We start from the raw sequence: 21,705 nt of genomic DNA, 5'->3' as shown, positions 1-21,705 counted from the left end.
TACAATGTGGTCATGAAGGGAAGGACATGGTCAGCAACAATAATGAGGCAGACTGTGGCATTTTAAAGATGCTCATTTGGCTCTAAAGGGTCCAAAGGGTACCAAGAAAATATTCGTCACGCCATTATATAAACATCACAAACCTGAAGTGTTGAGACAAGGCAGAATGGATTCATGCTTTCATGCTTGAAAGCTGTTTCTACCAAATTCTGACCCGGCCATTTGAATGTGACAGCAGAAAATCAAGACGCTAGATCAGGCAAATTCTTTTTCCATTCTTCTGTTTTCCAATTTTGGTGAGCCCGTGTGAATTGTAGTCACAGTTTCCTGATCTTAGCTGACAGTAGTGGCACCTGGGTTATTTTCTGCTTCAAAGTTTGACGTGTTGTGCGTTGATTGTATAAAACGGTTGTTTGACTTAGTTTCCTACCAGCTCAAAGCAGTCTGGCCACTCTCCTCTAACCTCTGAGATAACAGGGCATTTTCACACAGATTTTCACACAGATCGTTCTCCGTGACCTCTTGAGATGGCTGTGCAGGAAAATCCCAGTAGATCAGCAGTTTCTGAAATACTCAGCCTGTCAGGCATCAACATTTAAATCACCTTTCTTTTCCATTCTGGTGCTTGGTTTGAACTTCAGCAGGCCGTTTTGACCATGTCTACACACTTAATAGATTTGTCTTTGTACCACGTGATTGGTTAACATTTGCATTAACAAGCAGCAGAACAGGTGTGCCTAATGAAATGACTGCTGAATGCTTTTGTTATTGTAGAATCTCCTCAATATGGTGTAGTCGAACTGAGTGCAGAATAATTTGTCTGTTCTGCTTGAACAGGATTAATTGAATAAGTGAATTTAAAGTGTTTGTTTTACTTGGAATAAACAGAAGTCTGGAATGTAACATGACAGCTGCGTCTGTGAGAAGTGCATCGATTAGCAGTAAATGTGTCGAGGGCCAGGCTCCAGGTACAGACAGGGTCATTAATTATTAATACGCTTTTCATAGTGGATGTTTTAACCACTGACACAAGTAATATTGTACCTTTTTTGCAAAAAGTTATGGTGAGAAAGTCTTTACTTAGGCAAATATAAACACAATCAAGCAGTTGATTTAACCCTTTAATGCTAAGTGTATCATGTTTGATATGTGAGTTTTTGCAAGTTTTAGAGACTTTATCGGTGTGATTTTTTCCCCATGTAAAAAATAAATAAATTGCACTATACATTTTGAAAGAATACATTGCAAAAAGATTTGCTAATATAACTCAAATTAAAACTTGTATATACAAATTAGCTTTTTAAAATTTCATCACAAGGTTAAAAAATAGAATTATTATGTATGAGAAGGTGGTGTTCTGTGTACTTGTGTACGTGGGCGATCGTGGCTCAAGAGTTGGCAGTTTGTCTTGTAATCGGAAGGTTGCTGGTTCGAGCCCCGGCTCCGACAGTCTCGGTCGTTGTGTCCTTGGGCAAGACACTTCACCCGTTACCTACTGGTGGTGGTCAGAGGGCCCGGTGGCACCAGTGTCCGGCAGCCTCGCCTCTGCTTGCCATCACCAGTGTGTGAATGTGTGTGTGAATGGGTGGATGACTGAATGTGTAAAGCGCTTTGGGGTCCATTTACCCTGTGAAATCGTCACAAGTTCCTAAAACAGATTAAATAATACACTTTTTTCCCAGCCTTAAACTAAATAAAAATAATAATGATAACAGAAAGAAAAACACAGAAATATGTTTATTAGTTTATTTATAAATACAGTATATTATTTACACTGTAAGTCCTCCAACTGGAAGACAACAAAAAGGCATCAAGGCATTAATCTGATATCTAAAACTCCATCCCCACCACCGGTGTACATAACCAACAACAACAACATCCACATGGACCTTACCTCAGAAGAAGCAAGAGTCAAATGATGAGCAATTTAAAGTCAGTCAATGAACTCTTTTCCCACATTGTTGGCAAGAGGATAAGGCGATTCAATAAAGTCCGAGGACCATTACAGGAGAGATTCCGACTGCCCATCTCACTTACTAACATCTTCATTTGCTCTCACTAAATTTTTCAGGTGCAAAAAAAAAAAAAAAAAATACTTAATTGACCACATACTGTCGCAAAACACCGTTCAAATCCACTGCTGAAAGTTCACTGTCTCTAAGCGGAAAATCCAAATACAGCTCGATCACAAATTCTACCTCAATAACAAGTGGCCAAGTTAACTGTACTGATTTATGGTAACAATAGATCCCAGAAAGCATCTACGATAATGTGACTACTCTGGATTTTTAAAAAAATCAGATGTATATGACTTTTACTTCTGAAATAATGGCCTTAACTTCACAAAAAAAGGAATTTGTTTTTCACAATTACTTTAATTCATCTAACCACAATCCTGAGATCATCTGGAGAGTAAGAAGAAAGCTTATGCATGTTAGAGCCACACTCACAACCAGGTTATTCACCATGAAAACCGTACACACCAACAGATGTCCAGTCTTTCTCCAAGCAAAGATTATTATGGTTTGGGTTCCTTCTGAGCTCATCATACATATTTAAAATAAAGTTGTCAGTTTCCAAATGAATGACGGCATGTCATATCTATCATTTCCACCCTCTATCCTTATTTTTTTCTATTCTGCTGATTTATAAAAGCACAAAGCATCCTTTAAACTGCCATTACCTTTATAAGATCACAAAAAGCAACTTGCTGAAGCACTGAAACATCCAGCAAAGCCAATGCCAAGATTCCCACTTAGAAAGTTGTCTGCAAAGGCTCTAACGCGTTCACTCACCGCAGTGTAACAGTGCACAAACATTTTGCCTAATACTGACCAAGAAGAACTACAGGAGTAGAACTCAAGCGAGCCTTAAACTTTAATGCAGTCACACCATCCATCTACCAGCAAAATGACACTACCAAGCGCACACAAAATTGCTTCTCACAATACTCTACAAGCACGATGCAGTCTGCAGTGTACTCCTGCTGCTGACCTATGGTAAATAATCCTATATAATCAAGTATGAAGGATTCTAAAAGTGGAATATCACATAACATAAAGCAGAACTTTGGCTGCAAACTTAACTGTAATGATCATTAATCTGTCTACTTTAAGCTTAACAAGTAAGCCTTTAACCTGGTCAACCTAAGAAGGTTACCTTCTCCCATTTCCGCCTGAAAAACTTTGCCAGGATTTCCTTGGAATGAAGATAACACTTTGGTGGTTCAGACATGGGACCATTTGGTCAAAGTTTGGGGTCATTTCTTAAAAGCAGTACAATTAGTTTCCTCTGGAGCGAGCGCAATCCTCCCCATTCATGACTGCTTTTGCACAAACTCAAAGGAAAGCTGGTGACCCAGTGCATTGCTTGCACAAGCCGACATGCTATATGCATGCATGCATTCTTTCGTCTGTGTGACATCTTAATTAGAAAAAAGAAAAATTGTCATGCAATTTCTTAAGTAGCTAAATTTTTAAACTCCAGTTCTTCTGACTTAGCAAATATGTGTAAACTATAGAAAAAGAAAGGCATTTGAACCTAATCAGATGAGTTAAGACATATAATTAAGGGCCTCTTATTACAATGCATAGTTAATTGCTGTACAATACATTTACAAATCAATGACTGAAACATTAAAACTTTCAACCAATTAATCTCATCTAGACGTTTTAAAGGAAACTCCAAGATCGTCACCCTTCAGTGAAGCCCTTGAAACAATCACCGAGCCTGCTCGTCAGTTACCGAGAAGGTACACGGTGGCAACGTTGGTCAGCGGGAATGTTATGCTCTGAACCTGACAGTCTCCTTCCACGATACAAGCAATAGCGAGAAGCACGGAGTGAAAACGGTATCACACAAAGCTGACACGTAACATTGGAGTGTCTGCGTCTCACCATGCGAGATACAAACCCCAGAATGACAGAACAATGCAACATCACAACAAGAAGAGCTGCAGCTGAACCAAAAACAAACAGAAGTACTGCATATGCGGCGTGTAAGGCAGCTTGACAAAAAACTGCATGTGCCTCTTTCCTGCAAACTGGTTCGTTTGCGTGGAGGGCACATGATCGTCTGATTTTAGGGCCAGACTAACCCAGCAGATACAACAACCGAATTTATTTCTATTTGCCCCAAATTTATAATGACCTAACATCAGTGATGACTGCAGTTTTGTAAATTTTTACAAGCCTTTCAAATCAAATGGTTTTGCTTGAAAATGACTTTTTCAATGGTTGGATCACATGCAAAGATCCACAAATGAAATTGAAAATACCACTATGATGCGACAGGAGCAGTTAGCTTTTCTTTTGATTTTTTTTTTAGGGGAGGGTTTCTTTTCCTTTAGCATCTCGTGGTAACATCTCCTCTTTGTTAGGAAAGTATAAAAGATGGACACAGCTCCTAGGACATGAAGCCAACATGGAAGTGCTTTAAATATACGTTCTTTTTAATGGCCTCCAAGAAATGCTTTTATGGATCTGATCATATTAGATAAAATATTAAATACATTTTGCTCATTCTAAGTTTCAGAAAGGATAATAATCCATTAGCTGACCATTTGTGATTGACAAGTCGTCAACAAGTGTGCAGTTCACTGACCTCTGGGTGACCTCACTGTGGCTACATCCATCTTTTACACCGTCTATGTTTCTCAGTATTTTTGGAGTCATTTTTGGGAGGTTGACACGCCCCAGATTAAACAATTAAATATGGCTGTGTTTTAGAAACTGTTTATATTAATCATCCTTGAACGCATCTTTACCTCGCTTTTAAAGAGTGTCAAAAGTGGGCTGAGCTGAACCCAAATGTGCAAGTATACAATAAATGTAACAGTAATATTTATCAATTTGATCTTTAGATATCAAAATTGGTAAAGCTTCCAAAAAGTCCTACATCACTGCAGCCTGACTACGCACCGTGAGCTAAATAAAATTCAAGCCTAAAATCACTTGCACATCAAGTAGATCCTTGATAAAGTTGAGATGCAGAGACAGATCCACAGAAAATAAAGCTGAGCTAAATATAATGTGATTCATCATCACATCAAATTAACAGCTGTGGCTCTAGAGAAGCAAAGAGTTTTCAACCTTTCAAGTATTTTTTTTGTTGAGTTTGATTTTTTTTATGTGGAGAAAATATTTGATTTCCTTAGAAAGTGATTTCAAATGTATATGATCGCTCTTCCTTAGCAAAACCCCTAAAAAGTGATGAGCTGTGTTAAATATATAAAGTTTCAAGGATATATTGCATTTTTTTTAAATATTATCTGTGTGAGAGTGATGAAAAATTCCACCAACAAAGCCCTCCTTTTGAAAAACAGAAAAACAATGTGCAATAGTTAAAGCTATGGCATCAGAAAGTGTTAGATTGTAAGTCCATAGGAAGAAAAACTAAGTGTGGGGGAAAAAAGGGATGAGAAGCCTGGACGGACCCAGTGTTGTCTGAGGTAGGGTGCAGTTAGCCCGCTGTGTTACTTGACTTTCTGAGCCCATTTCAGATCGTCCGACCTCGGCTTCTCTCCTGTCACACCCTGGATGAGATCCTCCAAGTATCTCCAGAAACCCAGCTTCTCCAAAGGGTAGTTCAGCCAACCTGGAGAATTAAAAAACAAACATTAACTCTCAAATCATCTTTAATTACATCCCTTATTCTGTCTGTCTTTCTTAAATCAGACCCACTCACTCAGTGCATAACACTGAGTGAAGCACTCTTAATGAAGATGTAGGGTCAAAACCCATCTTTCAACAGAAATAAACACACAATGGAAAACTATAAAACCTGCCCTAACCTTCTTTCTTTGAAACATATTCTTATTTTTTAACTCTGATAAGCTCTGGAAATCTGTAATAATATAACCCTTTCCACTAACTGACCACATCCGATATTTCTACTACTGAGAATCCCTCAGCTACTCTGTGACTTTGCTTTTGCGATCAACCGCCAATGTCTCCGGGCTGCACGTGCAGCCGGATATCCTATACCTGCATCAAAACTTCCTGTTAATGACCGGGCTCTGGGTAACCAGTGGTTTCTAAATTGAATTTAGGTCAATAAGTTCCTTTTTTGTTCTCCACTCAGACAGTTTATAAACATATTACTAAAGCTTGCTCAGACTACAGGCGGGCTGCAATCAGACAGAAAAAAAAGCCTCTCTTTTGCCCACAGGTTCCGAAGATACCTTAAATCAGGCATTACAGCAAGGTGAAATAATCACTCACTTTTAAGACCCAAGTGTGGAACAAAAAAGATTATTAGCTTAATTATTAACCCAGCCTGTTTAAATACAGAACTTTAGGACAATTTTTAGATAATTACACACTTAGTATGACCCTAAATACAGTGCACTGATTTTATTTTGAGCAGTTGGCAGATAAATGTACATGTATTTACACACAATCTAACTGCGCAAGGAGCAGTTTTCATGACAAACACATTGTCAGTAAGTTAGCACAGGTGCAGCTTCATTGTTGGGAGGTTTTGTAAAGCACTACAACCCAAAGTCAGTCATGCAAGCCTGGACATGAAGCACCCTCTTTGCAACCGTTTTCACCCTGCAACAGCCAGCAACCTTTACCAGCTGGTCAGGGAATACACGTTTCCTTAGCGCACAGCGGTTGCCAAAGGGTCAACAACCAGTCTCTGGGCCTGTATGACTAAGCCCTAATGTAGCAAATCTTCCATGTGAACATGCAAACATAGTAGAAGTGGGTAGACAGACTTTGGTTGGGTAGTGTGAGAAAAGGTCTGGGTAATCCTGACGAAATAATACTACAAACCCGTAGTGATGCAGAAGTAGGTCTCGTGAGGAGAGACATGATGGATGCGGTGGTGCTTGCGGGGAAGGATGATGTGGCAGTCCTGCAGGAACACGACCCAACGAGGCAGCCCGAAGTATGTGTGAGACCACTTGTGAATCTGGTTGGTAAGAGTCACAAAGATGGCCAGTGCATACAGGTAGCAGTACAGGGGGTAGATATGGTAAATCTCCGCTGCAGGTAAAAGAAGACAAACATGGGAGTTTGTTTGCTGTTGCCTTCCTGCCCTTTTCTTAAAGAAACTGTTTTATTTTTTTATCAGATTAGAGTTTTTTCACGGTAGAGATAATGCTTTGTTGATACGAAACTCACCAGGTGAGAAGGTGAGAAAGTTATAGGCCATGTTTGCTAGAGGGACTATGGTCAGCATGCAGTTGTCACCGTTGGTCTCAATGAAGTCGTGACGGGTGATGGCTGTGGGGTCGATGTGGTGCTCTCTGAATGGACGTATAAAGGCCTGCATATATGTGGCAAATTAAGGAAAATGCTCCCTTTGAAAAATGACTATTTGGAGGTAAATGATGGGGAATCATACCTTTCCAAAGATGGGTAGATCTACCGATCCCCACGTATCAGCCCCCCAGTGAACAAATCCTGATGCAAAGTCTGCAGTGAGGATACCTGCCACTGAAAAGAAGAAAAAAAGAGAAGCTTGTTAAACGAGACAGCAAATAATAACACATAAGAAGACTACATCGTTTTTTAAATTTAGTACTTACCAATGCCCAGCAGGATGGACCATATATGTCCCTGATGGAAATTGGCAAGGAGGTAAATGAGGTTGAAGGCCATGAGAGAGAAGCAGAGGATGACACTGATCCATTCTTGACATCTTTTGCCTTAAAGAACAAGAAACAGGAGCTTCTTAGTGACAAATTCTATCACTTGTGCAGCATTTTCAGTGCAGATAATCCAGTGATGTTCAAAGATTAGCAAACGACTCTGCATGTTTGTCTGATGTGGCAGCATTCCTCTGTTCTTTGACAATAATGAGCAGCAGGGCCTGAAATACCTGTCCACATGTTACAGCACAAAGACTGTAATTTAGTGACCTAGAAACAAAACAGCAAAAAAGCAGCAAACAGTGTGAAACCACAAGACTAGATCTTAGTAAAAGGAGTGGGTGAATATGACTTATTGCTTTTAAAAAACTCAGTAGTTTAGTGCTTATCCCACAGATTTTAATATTTGTCAAAGGGGAAATTTTGAGCATGCGCTAACTCATTTTGAACCAACTCACATTTTTGGAGCATTTCGATTTATTCATTAAAAGATATAATACTAGTTTGTTGCATTAACCCTCATTAACGTGTGACCTCATTGTTACTGGCTGTTTTATATTTACATCAGCTTACGCTCCAATGAATCTGTCCCAAACAAATGTATGTTCCATTAAACTGTGGTGCTTATTTTTTTATGTCATGCCCCCCTTGTGAAACCATAACGATTTTACCAAAACATTAAAAACAATTAGAATGATCTGATGATAATTTAGCCCACAAAACATTTGATTAATTCAGCTTTCAGCAGATCTTGTCTGCCGTGGCCCTATCATCCACCAGTCGAATACACACCCCAGCGACACTATAAGCATGAGATTTAATGCACACAACAAATGATGAACAGAAATCCACTGGAGAATTGTGCAACACTAAAGATGGTGGTTATCTCACCCCCTCTGCCACCAAAGAGTCACTCAACAGCCGAAGCAGGAAACATGAGCCAGCTGTGTTATTGACCAGACACACAGCTGAACATGGCAGCTTATCTACCCGCTCCATCATAGTCTGTGGTTTTATCACTTTCCTTGCCTAACGTGAATTTGCATTGCTTTTGGTCAGAAATGTTAGTCAGTGATATTGGTGCTCTGTGCTGAGCTGTTAAGAAAGCCCTAACGTTGAGAAACATTCATCAGCTTTGTTCTGCTTAAGTCAAATTTTTGTGGCTCCAGACATGCACTGGGTATTCCAGAACATCATTATGTTTCTAGTAACATATCTCATTCCTGCCAGGTCCCCAAGGCGTTCCCAATACAGATGACATAGTGAATTCTGGTTCTATCCCGGGGTCTCTTCCCAGAGGAACGTACCTGGAAAACCTCCAAGGGAAGGCACCTAGGAAACGATGCCTGACCCACCTCAGCTGGCTCTTTCAGGGGAGCAGCTGCTCTGGTCCCAACTCCCTTCACATGTCTCCTCACCCTCTCTCTAAGGCCTGATTTAGACTTTTGCCTAACCGATATTACCTATGTTAAGTGTTTGCCAGCATTTGTGTTGGTGCATTATGTGTTAATAATGTATCCGGGTGTTTCATATGCAGTGCCAGTTGCCAGATACAAATAAAATGATGAGACGTTCTTCCCTCCTGTGGACATCAGCCTTTGTTTTGGTCAGTTTCGTCAAATCTCCTTCCAGGAATTTGCTGACATTTGTGAGTCCGAATACTGATACTATGATTATTATTCCTCATATTCTCTCACTGAAGGTCCAAAACCTGCCATGAAAAAGTATCCTAAAACAAACAGGAGCAATCAACAGCACCCAATAACCCAATAAACACGCATTAGCCTCTACTTTTGGGGCATTTTTTAAGACTCTAGACAGGGTTTTTTTTTTGTCCATGTGAACATCTATCTCTGATGTTTGAAAACGTCAAATGAAATCAAGATCTAGATAAACTAAATAATACTGTAACAAGGTTTTTAATATGCAGGAGAAACCATGCTACCTGCTGTGACTTAACTGTGTAGAAATGTAATCCGCGTGTAATGACAGTAGACTCAAAGAAATGTGAAAAAGCAGAATATTTTTGAAGTTGCACATTTTTCTTAAGGCATTACAAATATCTTCTCTTGAGTGGCAAATGTCTAATGGACTGGGATAAAGGATGTCTTTCTCTGTGGCCCAGATGACCACTATCACAGGACTTCCTGGGTGTTTTTAATGCAGTGTTTCCAGTTTGGCCCACTTAAGATCAAACGGGGGCTGCATGTGGCCCAGGAACTAAAATAAGTTTCTAATCAGTCACATGCAAAACCTAGTTTAAGTTGCCATTGTGAAAATGCATTTTTATGATGGGCGTGAAACACCACTGAGTGTTTTGACAGGGTGACCGATGGAGCTCTCCAAACAATTCAGAGCATGAGTTTTTGGTTGTGTTTGCAGCCCGTGTGTGCTGACTTGGCAACCAACAACAGCTCAGATACGAAAGGTCACAGCAGCTCCGTGACCAGACGAGGTTTCTGAGCCTAAAGCAGAGGCAGTGGATTCTTCTATAACCTCTCTCCCTGATGCTCGAAATGTCAAAGCAGCACAGCCACTCGAAAACAAATTCAGCCACTCTGACATAATTTCCTCTTGTGTCACGACAGCACCGTGGCTGTAATACACCCATACTGCCGACGACTGCTCGGTGTCATTTAAGTGGAGCAGTTAAATACAATCTGCTGCTTTTCGTTTAGTAGTTTTAGCAGTTTGTTTCTTGGTGACTGAATAAAGACCGTCGTTATGTCACACCGCCACTCGGTGAACATGCTCATTAGACGGAGCTGCAGCGGAGAGGATCGACTCACCTGGCGAGTACAAATTAGCCAGTTCTCGGGCACCGGCGTGTTGTGGACCCCATCTGGCCGCTCCCCGGCCCGGTCCCTGTGGCTCAAGGCTCTGTGTTTCCCCTCCACGCTCGTTCTCGTTAACCATACTCGCCATTTCTTTCCGCTATGGGCCCGGCCCCTTCAATCTCTCTACTCACCACCAGGAACCAACAGAATCACCAACTTCTCAGCCCACAGACAGCGTAACGTTTTTAGCCAATGAGGTGCAAGCCGTTGAACGCAGCTACCAATCAACAGCCAGTTGGCTGCTTGGTTACTTCACAGGCAGCCAAGTGACCAATAGGGAAGGGGGCTGCGAGGGGCGCTATCGAATTTCCTGACCCCACCCGTGCTGTCTAGAACCCGCTCTGCTCGTGCCCGCGATAGTCCAGAATGAGCAGGAAACGCAAATTTAGTGCAGTAAACAGTAACCTTCACTAGGGCCAATAATGTTTTAAGGCGCTGACACAATTTACAGCTATTCCTTAAAAAAAATCTTACATTTCTTTCTACTTTGGGTAGGTCACCGCACTATGTGCCACTTTACGGTACGGTATATGACATTTTCATTTCAGGTATGAAGCTTGCAGCCACAGAGACCACAAGAAAAAAGTACTTATTTGTTTTATTTTGTTTTACACACGCTTAAGTTCCTGTGTTAATATAAATACGCTTCTAAATCAAATATTCATTACTGGTAGAGGCTTATTACTGGGTATCGTCAAGGGAGTCTATCTTGTCGTAAATCCTTAACTAACCAATCAGCAACATTGACAGAATGCTAGAATTTTATCTGCAAATTATGCTCTCCTGTAAGAAAAAAAAAGAACTTTTATTTCAACGCGAACGCACTGTCGATACCGTTTAGTGAAAACTAAAATTATATGTGGCATTTTCTGTCTTAGAAGTATTTGTAAATGCCTTTACTTCCAGTCACTTGTTCCCTCAACACTATCTTGAGCGCCCTCTCCTGGTGTTCTACGTGAGTTGCAGTCAATATCTGTGCAATGGAATTAACGGGAAGCGGAGTTTTTAGACAACTTTCTTTATGAACAACCACACAGTCAAATAAGGCACTAAGAATATTTATGTACAAAACCAGTGTACAAAAAAAAAAGAAACTAGACACTCAAACAGTGCATTAAACTTAAAATAACCAGCCATGTTTATGCATGGTTTAAATTAAAAATTGAATGCAAGTATTTGTGAATAAAAGACATCCCTAATAATACCACAATCCAGATAATGGAATCCAATTTAGGATTGATTGATAATAATTTCAAATTTAATTTAAATCATTGTTAAATGTGGGCATTGAAGCAGCCTGAACTGCAGCCAGCTTCACACGTTGTTCTAGAAATTAAAATTAATAAAAATAGAATCATGAGGTCCACACTTTCAATATCTTTTGTAAACCAGAGTTCACATCCAAATAAAATTTCAGCTTTATGTATTCATTAGTTGGGTAAATCTCATTTAGGAGAGGAAGTGAAACGTATTTCTCTGTAACACCTGAGCTTCCTCGGGATATAATTCCTTTTTACTGGGTTATGATACATTTTGTCTAATAAAATATTTCTGATAACTTTGTTTGTGCACCTGCTATCACAAAAGTCAATTATTGTCAGTCTGGGAGAAGTCCTAGAGTACACAGTGCCTTCTTTAATCATTGATCTCAGAGGGACCCAGATGGCTCTTGTCAATGTTTTATAACTCTTAGCAGTGCATCCTAACTTGAATTTTTCTCAGTACACCTCAGGTTGTAATAGATTACCGTTCTAATCTATAAAATGAGCTACATCCGTACACAGATATTGTACCAAGTCTAATGCATCTGGAGTTCCACACAGGTGTGTTGTGTGGACAAAAAGTATGGCTATAGATTCATTTCCAGTAGAGAATGACCTGCTGATAGAAATCTGGGAGTTTAACTGATAAAGAGCTGCAAACAAAGTCTGTTTGAGCCCTTTTTCCAAAAGTCACACTGGGAATAACGATCAAAAGTAGTGTCTGTTCAGAATGAAGGCTCTAAACCATCTCAGTTTGAAGTACTTTCAGTATTATAAAAAACAATGGCATTAGCCCCAACATCTTTATAATTTTTAACCATATCACTTACTAATGTTACATTTATGCCTCCAATGGTGTAGTGGTTAACACGTTTGCTTAGCAATAAATTTGGCTGGCTCAATTAAAGCCAGACACAGCCATCCATTTTGGAGTGTGTGTCCATAAGCACATCTGTTGTAATAAATAAATAAATAAATAAATAAGCATTAAAAACCTATGCCAAATCAAACACGTGGTGCTATGTGGCAACGGAGTAGTTGAAAGCTGCTTTTGTTGCTTTGCTACGTCCCTCCGCAGCAATCAGTTTAAAATGAATATTTTGAACTGGTTTATATTTCTTATACCAACACAAATATTCCTATTTTCTGTTCCTATCTCATCTGTATAATTCCATAACATTTCACTTCCTTTTAAATGTGTATTACATATTGACTGCAGGGGGGACTCATGCAGAGCCAGTATCTCACATTTATTTATATTCAGCTAGAGACCTGAGGCTTTGGGGAAGTGGTTGATCACATGGAAGGTAAAAGGGAGTTAATGAGTTCATTTTTCAGAAAGAGGGTTGTGTCATCTCACTTTTTTGACACATCGTGAAATTTTAAACCAAAACCTTCATGACTCAGTTGGTTTTAACAGGTCATAAAAACTTCACACCTATAGAACTTTTTATGGATCAGTTAGTGGTTTTAGATCAACAGAATAAGATAAATTCAGCTGGGGTTCCTCAAGGGTCTGTCCTCAGTCCTTTATTCCTTAACCTTTACATGGTTCTGCTTGTTACTATCATAAGGAATCATAATATATCCTGCCATTCCTACACAGATGATGTACATTTGTACTCAGCATTTTCCTCTGATGATCTTACCTGCACTGATGACATTAACTGCTGGATGCCTCCAAACCTTTTAGAACAGAAACAAAACAGAAACTTTGTTGTTGATCCAAAAAGTCAGAGACAGAAAAATGTGGTCATATTTGTCATCCCTTTCTCTGAAATACAGCGTGAAAAACAGGAATTTTACCATTTTGGACAGTGTTCTCAGTTTTGATGATCATGTTGATATTCTATTATCACATCATGCACTGTAGATCTATGTGTTTGTTTTTTTGTCTTGTATATTAGGCACTCTGACAAATCTGACCTTTTGTAATCTGTTTTTTCATCACGTTTAAGCCTTCACTGCAACTATGTGTAATCACAGACAGCAACTTGGCAACCATTATCAACAAAAGTGTTAAGCTGCTAAATCCTTCAGGTATTCCTTTGTTGACCCCAAATCTTGAGCAAGTGCCACATCACTGCTGAAAACAGGAACAGGTGTTACAGTGATATCTGTCACCTGTGATGCTTCAGCTGCGTATGAGGCTGCCAGTATATGCTCAGGTAAGGTGTCTTAACGGTTCATTGGTTATTTAAAAAATAATGTGACACATTATAAGATTTAAAACAACATGCGACAGGTAATCCCTCTGATCCCCAAAGAGGAAAACTTAAAACCTAGAGATGGTTGTGTGGGAAATCCCAGTAGATCAGTAGTTTTTGAAATATTCAGACCAGCCACGTTCAAAGTCATTTTAAAACACCTTTCTTCCACATTCTGATGCTCAGTTTGAACTTCAACAGGTCATCTCGACCATGTCTACATGCATAAATGCACTGACTGATTAGATGTGTGCGTTAACGTGCGGTTGAACAGGTGTACCTAATAAAGCGGTCAGTGAGTGTGTATTCTGCTACAAATAGGTCAGTGTATGCACAAACAGTCACTGGGAGCCAAAAGCTCATACTTCAGACAGTTCTTCTTACGCTTGATGACGTCAGTGCCAGGGGAAATCCTTATATGGTCTTCGCAGTGAGCGCAACAACCTCACCCCTGATATTCAAATATTTACCAGGAACAGCCAATCAGAAGAAAGTTGGATTAAGTCGAGCGAGAAGGAAGCTAAACAGCTTGTTTCAGACAGTGGGCGAAGGGAGGCTTCTCTAGTAGCAGTCCAAACATGAAAATACAAAGCTGGGAATTAGTATAACAGGTTCCCTTTAATCAGAAAAACAGACACAAGTGAGATTTGTACGGTAAATGCGCCCAGTTTCCGCCATGTGATTGGCGGATTAAATATTTGTCCTAGCTTTAGAAGAAGTATACCTAATAATGTGGGGAAACGGTGATAGAAGGTTTTTAAAAAGAGGCACCCAAAGTGTTTCACAAATTAGTAACCGCTCAGCTGTGGGTGTGTGTAAGAGTCTGTCCCTTTACATAAATCTCATTTTAGTAAACTTGAAACAAGCGGATAGTTCTTTTAAATGTAAAAAAGAGAAAATGTGTATACGTTATTATTCAGTGATTTAACAGCTCCGGTCTACTTGAAATCAGATTGGATGTTGGCCAGGAACTCAAAACCTCGGTTTTGAGTCAGTTATAATGACTCTTGTCACCAGCAGGTGGCAGTAAGACGTAATCCATAACTATGTCTCTTAACTTCGCCGCTTGTATGTGCTGTTCACGCTGCATCTCGGGTTTCTTACAAGTCGCCCCCACCACACACACCCACCACTACCACCATCTCCGGTTCTCCATCAAAGGACCTTTTTTGGGAATTCTTTCCTTATCGGAATTGCATGTCTAAGAAAACAGATAGTGCTGACTGTAAATCCAATTCAGAGGCCACGTGTGACTGGTAACACTGGGATGTTGGGCTTTATTCTAGATTGTATGTTCTGGGAGAATTGTCATCTTTGCGCAGTGAGCCTGGGTTCAGACGTGGAGCCACTGGACTGTCATAGGTAGACATAAACCAGATTCACTAAATTTCTCATTACACCCATCTTGACCCTGATACAGTGCTGGAAGAGATGTATCATCTTGTAGGGGTCTAGCACAGAACAGCATACTGGTTTAATCTAGTCAGCTCAAAGGAAACAGCTGTCAGGGGCTGCGCTCATGAGTATCGTTGTTATGAGTCGATTACGCACGAAGTTAGAAAATGGTAAACATGCCGAGTGGAATTTTTCCATTATTGTCGAGTTGATGAGATGTGACTGTAGAGGGCGTGATGGGACCCGATGTCAAAACACTGGTTTAAAATATTTCCTAACGTATGGTTTTGTTTCGTTATTGCGCTCTTGGTTAAGTACTCACCGTTGTGCGATAATATTTTCACTTTTATTTTGCTTTTTAAGTTAAGTTTCGTTTGTTTTAAAATCATACAAATGATTGCATTTCCTATCTTGACACTCCTGTTGTAGCCAAGTGCTACAATACCACCAAACAAACAGGGAAGGGGGAGAAAGACAGAAAAAACCGCTTAAGTGCTTAAACTTGCTTTTTATTGTGTTCAAACGCAGTTCAGTGTGCCAAAGATCCTCGAAGAACAGCACAGGTTGTCCACTTGCCTTGCGCGTCACATACCTGAGCTCCGCCCCTCGCTAGAAAAAATAAAACCCCTCGAGACAGGAAGAACCTGTCAATTCCTCTCACTCCCAGAGCACAAGTTCTTCAAAGTAGTTTACTGCATGTTGTCACGGGAGCTATAGACTCACCACATTCAGACGCATTTCACAGCTCAACCCAAAACACTCAGGGCGTCTCACCTCAGCCCTCCATGCTTCTGCAATCCGGCGGGTGTTAAGATCCATGGAAGTGGCCGGCTTCTACGAGGAGGGCAGCTTTGCTATCCACAGTAGAGACAGCGTTATCAGCCCCATCGGCGGCGGCTCATATTGGAGGCTCGGTGACTCGATGACGGAGCTGGGCATTGAAGAGCGGGAGAGAGCGATAGACTTCAGTGTTTACCTGGACTCAGCTTTGCACTACCCGCAGCTGGCGGCGCAGACGCAGCAGCAGCAGGGGGACGTTTTCACAGATTTCTTGGCAGAGAACAAGAGAAGAGTTGCAGCTTTGCAGAACTACAAGAACTACTCGCTACTGAACGAGCTGGAGACGAGCCAGTGCGACAACCTGAGGGACCCCAGGGAGCCCTACGCGCTAGGTTACCCGGAGCTGCAGGAAACCCGCGTGGATAGCGTGCTGAGCCCTGAACTCGGGAGCCGCTACAGACCTGCTGCTGCTGTTGCCGCCGACAGAGAAGACAGTCAGGAAGACGCAAAGATGGAGAACGGCTCGTCTGCTTTTGACATGAGGTCCTACATTCATTACCAGTCCACTAGTGGCAGTCTCGGAAACATCTCCACTGCGTCCTCGACTTGTTCCAGCCCGCCCGGCACACCTGCTCCGTCAGGTAAAAGCAGGTCACCATCGCACAGCGGCAAAATGTCAAGCGGGAAGGCAAAGAAACGTCTGGACAAGGACAGTGAAGAGTACAGGGTGAGGCGGGAGAGGAACAACCTCGCCGTGAGGAAGAGCAGGGACAAAGCCAAAATGCGCAACTTGGAGACTCAACACAAAGTGCTGGAACTGGCCGCTGAGAACGATCGTTTACAAAAGCGAGTGGAGCAGCTGTCCAGAGAGCTGGCCACCCTGCGCAACCTGCTCTCTGCCACCGGACAGTGTTAAAACACACACACACATTCACACACCGGAGACTCTGCATGGATCTCCGTGCTGTTGTCTGATCATCGGTGGACTTTAGAGCCGAAGGGGAATCCACTGTGCTGAAAACGGTACGCTTCACAGGTGAAGACGGCGACCACCAGTTTACAAGGACACTTTGAATGGGACTGAAGGAGTGGGTGCATGTATTGCGCAATCATTCACGACTCTTCACATGTCACCTTAGCTTTATTCTCAGATGTGATTTTTGTTTTCTTTTTGTGTGGGTGTGTATGCAGTATTTCTGTGCAGGTTTTACGTACATGCGAGTGAATTTCTACATTTTTTGTGTGTATCTGGAGCAGTGGTTGTCAAGGGAAGAGTTGTGCTGCAGTGAAATGATGCAACTCTTTGTAATAGTATTGGCAATGAATGAAATAAGTCTAATTATTTAATATTGAAAGGTGAAATGCTTTAATTGTACTTGATATTTTATTGAATTAAACAGATTTATACTTTGTTTAAACAATTTCACTTGTAAATCTTCTTTTTTTGTCCCTTTGAGGCAGGTGAAGGCTCAGACAGACAGAAAGGGGCGTTTGCTTGTCTAAATGCTTACACTCATCATAGACTGACTGTGTAATACCACATATTTCTCTTACAACATATTGCAGATAAGAAACTGGCTCAGCAACAAAGCATATTCCTAATCTTTTAATTGAGGCCTGCATACTGAAATACACCCCAAAAGAAACATGGAGCAGGAATTTGACGTTTCTTCTTGGAGATGGAGGACATAAAAAAAAGAAACATTACATTATATGTACAGTATTTGCTCATGTGGTGTATTCATGAAGCAGAAAATGGCACCCAGTGGTTTGATCAGAAGGTAAATAGAGAAAAATTGGCAAATAAAATAGAAAGATGATTTTTATTCCTGAAAATTAAGAAAAAAATGCTCTTTGAGTAAATCTGAAAGCTGTAGTGCTTCTGTTTACTTAATGATTGGCAGAAAAGTTCTCATATCCTGAAATACATCCAGGCAATTTATGATGAAACGATACTGCTGAGGGCAGCAAAAAGCATAAAAAAAGACCAGGTCACACTGCACGCAGCACAGAAATGTTGGCTTTATCTTTAGCACACTGCTCTGTCAATAGTCTGCAGGGTCCACTGCCCCAGAGAGGGGTTCAAGGTTGCATGGAAATTAATCAGCAACTAACCTCCTCGCACAACCTGAGGTCACGCTTCAACAGCCAAGATCTGGCTGGCAGCGAGCGCAAACCTTATTTTAACCCTCAAGTCAGGAAAAAGGAAAAATGTAGAAGTTTTTTTTTTTTAAAAATGGAAGTAGGTTAGCTACACCAGACACGATAAGTTGACAAATGGTCTGCAGTGGAATTTACCAAGCCCTGACAAGGCAGTTCACTGTGTGCACAATATGAAACATATCTGTCACAAGCAAGCAAATCCCAGACTGAGCAGATAAAGAAAAGGGAGCACGGTGGAATTTTAAAGGATATCTATGACAATTCAGGGTGGGGAATGTTTTTCAACCCTTTCCTCAAAAGGCAAAGAAAAGTGCCTCTGTTAGGTTTTCTCTTTTTTAAGAAGTGACACATATACTACACTGACAGTGAAGAGAAAAACGAGGGAAAAAACTCACTTTATCTTCTCTTAATGAAGCATAAAAACTATGTGATGCTGTTTGTGTGCAGTGAGAGATGACATTTAGGATATTTCAACACACTCCATGATGAACAGTTTAGCTTTTAACTGTTGTGCAATATCCTCCCTTTCCAGCACATCACCCCACGAAGAATGCTACACCCACATTTAAATAAGACATTGTTGTACTCTATGTTCACGACAATGGCTTTAAGTGGTTGTGGTTTGGCTTTAATCCCCAAGGCCAATCAGAGAAACAAAGCAATGTTTCAGAGAAGCTCTCCATTGTTTGTCAGCAGGGCTCTTTGCTCCCGTTGCTCTCGTCCTCTCTGCAGGCGCTGGCACAGACTCTTTCAAACATTCTCAGCATACTTTCTTCGATGACCCCTTCGTTTTCTACTGGAGCCCCACTCAGTCTTTCCCTGCTTCTGGCTCACATGCTGACAGGCAAGAGGGAAATTCCCACACAGGATGACCTCTGTGCTTCAGTGTTTAGCCCGGCCCCCCATGTTCGCATTTTACCGTCAATGGGCAGTGTCTGACCGTAAACTCCTCATTGCATCACAGCTCCTCCAATTGGTCTCCTATAATCCAATACAAACACACAGGACACAATCACATTATACACACACACACACACACCTGTTATCCCACTGCTCACTTTGTACTAGTTGTTGTGAAATTGAAGAATTTTTCTCATATGTGAGTCATTCTTATATGTTAGCAGTTATTTGTTCCTCAGAACAATTTGTTATAATGTTGTAACAGATTATGCTTTTCCTTAAATAAACTTGAAGAACTCTTAAAATGTAATTTATCTTTAATTTATCCCTTTTTCTCATTTGTTTTTAAAATCTCAGCTGACTGCAGCATGAGCACACTACATGTTTTATATCACACAGGAGGTTGTCAGAGTGAATTTATTACATTATAATGGAGCAAAAACGAACAAACAACATTTCAAAAACTACTGATTATGATTGCGATGCAGTGTTTGCTGAATGAAATACCTTTACAAACGAGGTATTTTATGACATATGATATGTGTTCAGCTATATAAGGAGATGACTGTGGCTCAGGACTGGATTGGTAGATCGATCCCTGACTCCTCCAGTCCACACACTAAAGCGTCCTTGGACAAGACGCTGAACTCGAAGTTGCCTCCGATGCAACCATCATAGTTCGTGTGAATTAGAAAGTGTTGAAGCAAAGATAAAATCTCTGTGTGTCTGTGTGAATGAGACTTGTTACAGAAAGTCCTTTTAGTGCATGACTGAGTAAAAAGCAGCAACACACATTGAGTCATGGATCTTGTAGCACATTTAATGTGAAAACATTTAACTAGAAAACTAGTCGACTCTCTGTGGAAGTGTTAAAGTATTTGTGTTCATTTTTCACTTTTCTACCGTCAGAACTGAGCAGACCAAAAATATTAATCGTATTATTAGATTAATAGTTTTAATTCTGTCATATTATCTCACAGACTGGTAACTTGTTCAGCACATTCCCTGCCTTTCGTCCTATGTCAGCAGTTTCATAAGAGCCAGCCGCCCAAGCTGGATAAGTAAGTGGATAGAAGGATGTTTTTTAAGTCTAGTATTGTTGTTGCTGCCTGCAGATGTTGCTTCATATTAGTATCCATCATAATCAGCTTTGTCATTGAGTTACAAAACACAAAACAACACATAACAATGATATGCTTGATATGTTTCTGACTATCAGTAGAAATCAGGCTGAAGCTTGTTGGGTTCTTTTAAACAACACCTTGAAAACTGTAGTTTCATCTTTGTTTGCTTTTTTAACGTGAAAGGCCCAATAATTCCCTAAAACATCTGGATACTATAGTTTTTAGCAACAAAATAATTCAAGCAGATCATCATTTGTTAACCAATATTTCCAGCTATTGATTTATGGCAGCAGGATAATGCATGTGTGGCTCTATAACATTAGTTTTAGTATTGAAGCTTTATAGTACAAAAATATAGCTAACCTATAAATGAGCACTGAAGTATCTCAAGGTACTATAGTGGGGCCATTTTTGTTTTCTGTTTGCACATCTTTTGTGTGTTTTTTAAATTTAATTACCTTAAAACAGACGCACCTTTGCTGAGTATCTTGAACCCGGTGACCCTAAAGTACATGTGACAATATCAAAGCCCATGGAACAAATCTGGCTTTCTTTAAAATTTGGACCACCTAGTCGAAGCTGTGGTCTGTACGCATGAAACTAAACAAACAGTTATACTTCCACTGTGCCTGCAAGTTAACAAAGACTGCAACAGAAAGAAAAGTTCAAGGAGAAAGAAGGAGAATGAGTATCTTTTATCTGTACCGAGTGTGAAGAGAGAATTTTTGTTTTCAGAAACATCTTTTCTGCTATTGTTTTGCTGTTTTAATCCACACAGCAGCAAGCAGTGAGTCACAGATCGGGTAGGCATCAGTCAGAGTTATGGCAAAACATCAAAGAGCTTTTACTTTTCCTGGATCAATGTTGAGGGCGCTATATGGACCAAACTGTATATGAAAAGGCTGTATGAGACACACATTATTGATTAGCTGTGTAAAATACGTGCTCTTTTGGGCCCTTGATATGAATCTCATTTCCAGGTGTGTCCCTCAAATGAAGCTGGATAAAATTTTACTTTCCTGCTCTTCATACGCTTTCTAAAGTTTACTATCTAGTAACTAAACAGAAAATACTTTTACATTAAAAAACCCCACCATATTTCTTCTGTATTATGAGACCTGTACTTTAAATTTGCAAGAAGTTGTTCCCATGTTTCAAAGTGTTGCTTCATTTCACAATGCGGCCAACCATAAGTACAACTAAATCAAGATTCAGGTAACACCCAGTTTGGAGAACTTTCTTTGACTTGCAGTTGATTCATTGAGCAACATTTGAGTAATGTGGGACTCTTAAATACTGAGAAATCGCTCCTGCCGAAATATCTGTACCTTAGGCAATCCTTCTAGTTTTAGTCTAACTTAATCCTAAAAAACATGTATCCATTAATCTATACTACTATCGCAACACATTTCCTTAAAAAAAGGATTGATTTTACAA

The 21,705-nt window shown here is 40.4% G+C and overlaps 2 protein-coding genes across 2 annotated transcripts; one reads left to right on the top strand and one right to left on the bottom strand.

The window, feature by feature from the left end:
• Window positions 1-1,732: 1,732 nt before the first annotated feature.
• On the bottom strand, window positions 1,733-10,611 carry peds1b (plasmanylethanolamine desaturase 1b). Its single transcript, XM_084917012.1, has 6 exons — window positions 10,390-10,611; window positions 7,538-7,657; window positions 7,354-7,445; window positions 7,131-7,275; window positions 6,780-6,992; window positions 1,733-5,595 (listed from the first exon to the last, which is right to left on the bottom strand). The coding sequence occupies exons 1-6, from the start codon at window positions 10,523-10,525 to the stop codon at window positions 5,474-5,476; spliced, it is 828 nt and encodes a 275-aa protein (XP_084773138.1). The 5' UTR covers window positions 10,526-10,611; the 3' UTR covers window positions 1,733-5,473.
• Window positions 10,612-15,934: 5,323 nt separating this feature from the next.
• On the top strand, window positions 15,935-17,502 carry cebpb (CCAAT enhancer binding protein beta). Its single transcript, XM_084917010.1, has one exon. It carries the CDS (start codon window positions 16,119-16,121, stop codon window positions 16,995-16,997), a length of 879 nt encoding a protein of 292 aa, XP_084773136.1. The 5' UTR covers window positions 15,935-16,118; the 3' UTR covers window positions 16,998-17,502.
• Window positions 17,503-21,705: the final 4,203 nt, after the last annotated feature.

Source organism: Perissodus microlepis, chromosome 20, assembly GCF_051167445.1.
Source record: "Perissodus microlepis isolate ML-2025 ecotype Zambia chromosome 20, ASM5116744v1, whole genome shotgun sequence".
NCBI classification, from domain to species: domain Eukaryota; kingdom Metazoa; phylum Chordata; class Actinopteri; order Cichliformes; family Cichlidae; genus Perissodus; species Perissodus microlepis.
This window is presented reverse-complemented; position numbering and strand designations above follow the sequence as displayed.

Coding starts and splice junctions, on each gene's coding strand:
- peds1b (XM_084917012.1), bottom strand. CDS start 10,525: ATGGCGAGTATGGTTAACGAGAACGAGCGTGGAGGGGAAACACAGAGC. Junction 7,276..7,353: donor ATCTACCCATCTTTGGAAAG/GTATGATTCCCC, acceptor ACATATATGCAG/GCCTTTATACGTCCATTCAG. Junction 6,993..7,130: donor CTTTCTCACCTTCTCACCTG/GTGAGTTTCGTA, acceptor TTTTACCTGCAG/CGGAGATTTACCATATCTAC.
- cebpb (XM_084917010.1), top strand. CDS start 16,119: ATGGAAGTGGCCGGCTTCTACGAGGAGGGCAGCTTTGCTATCCACAGT.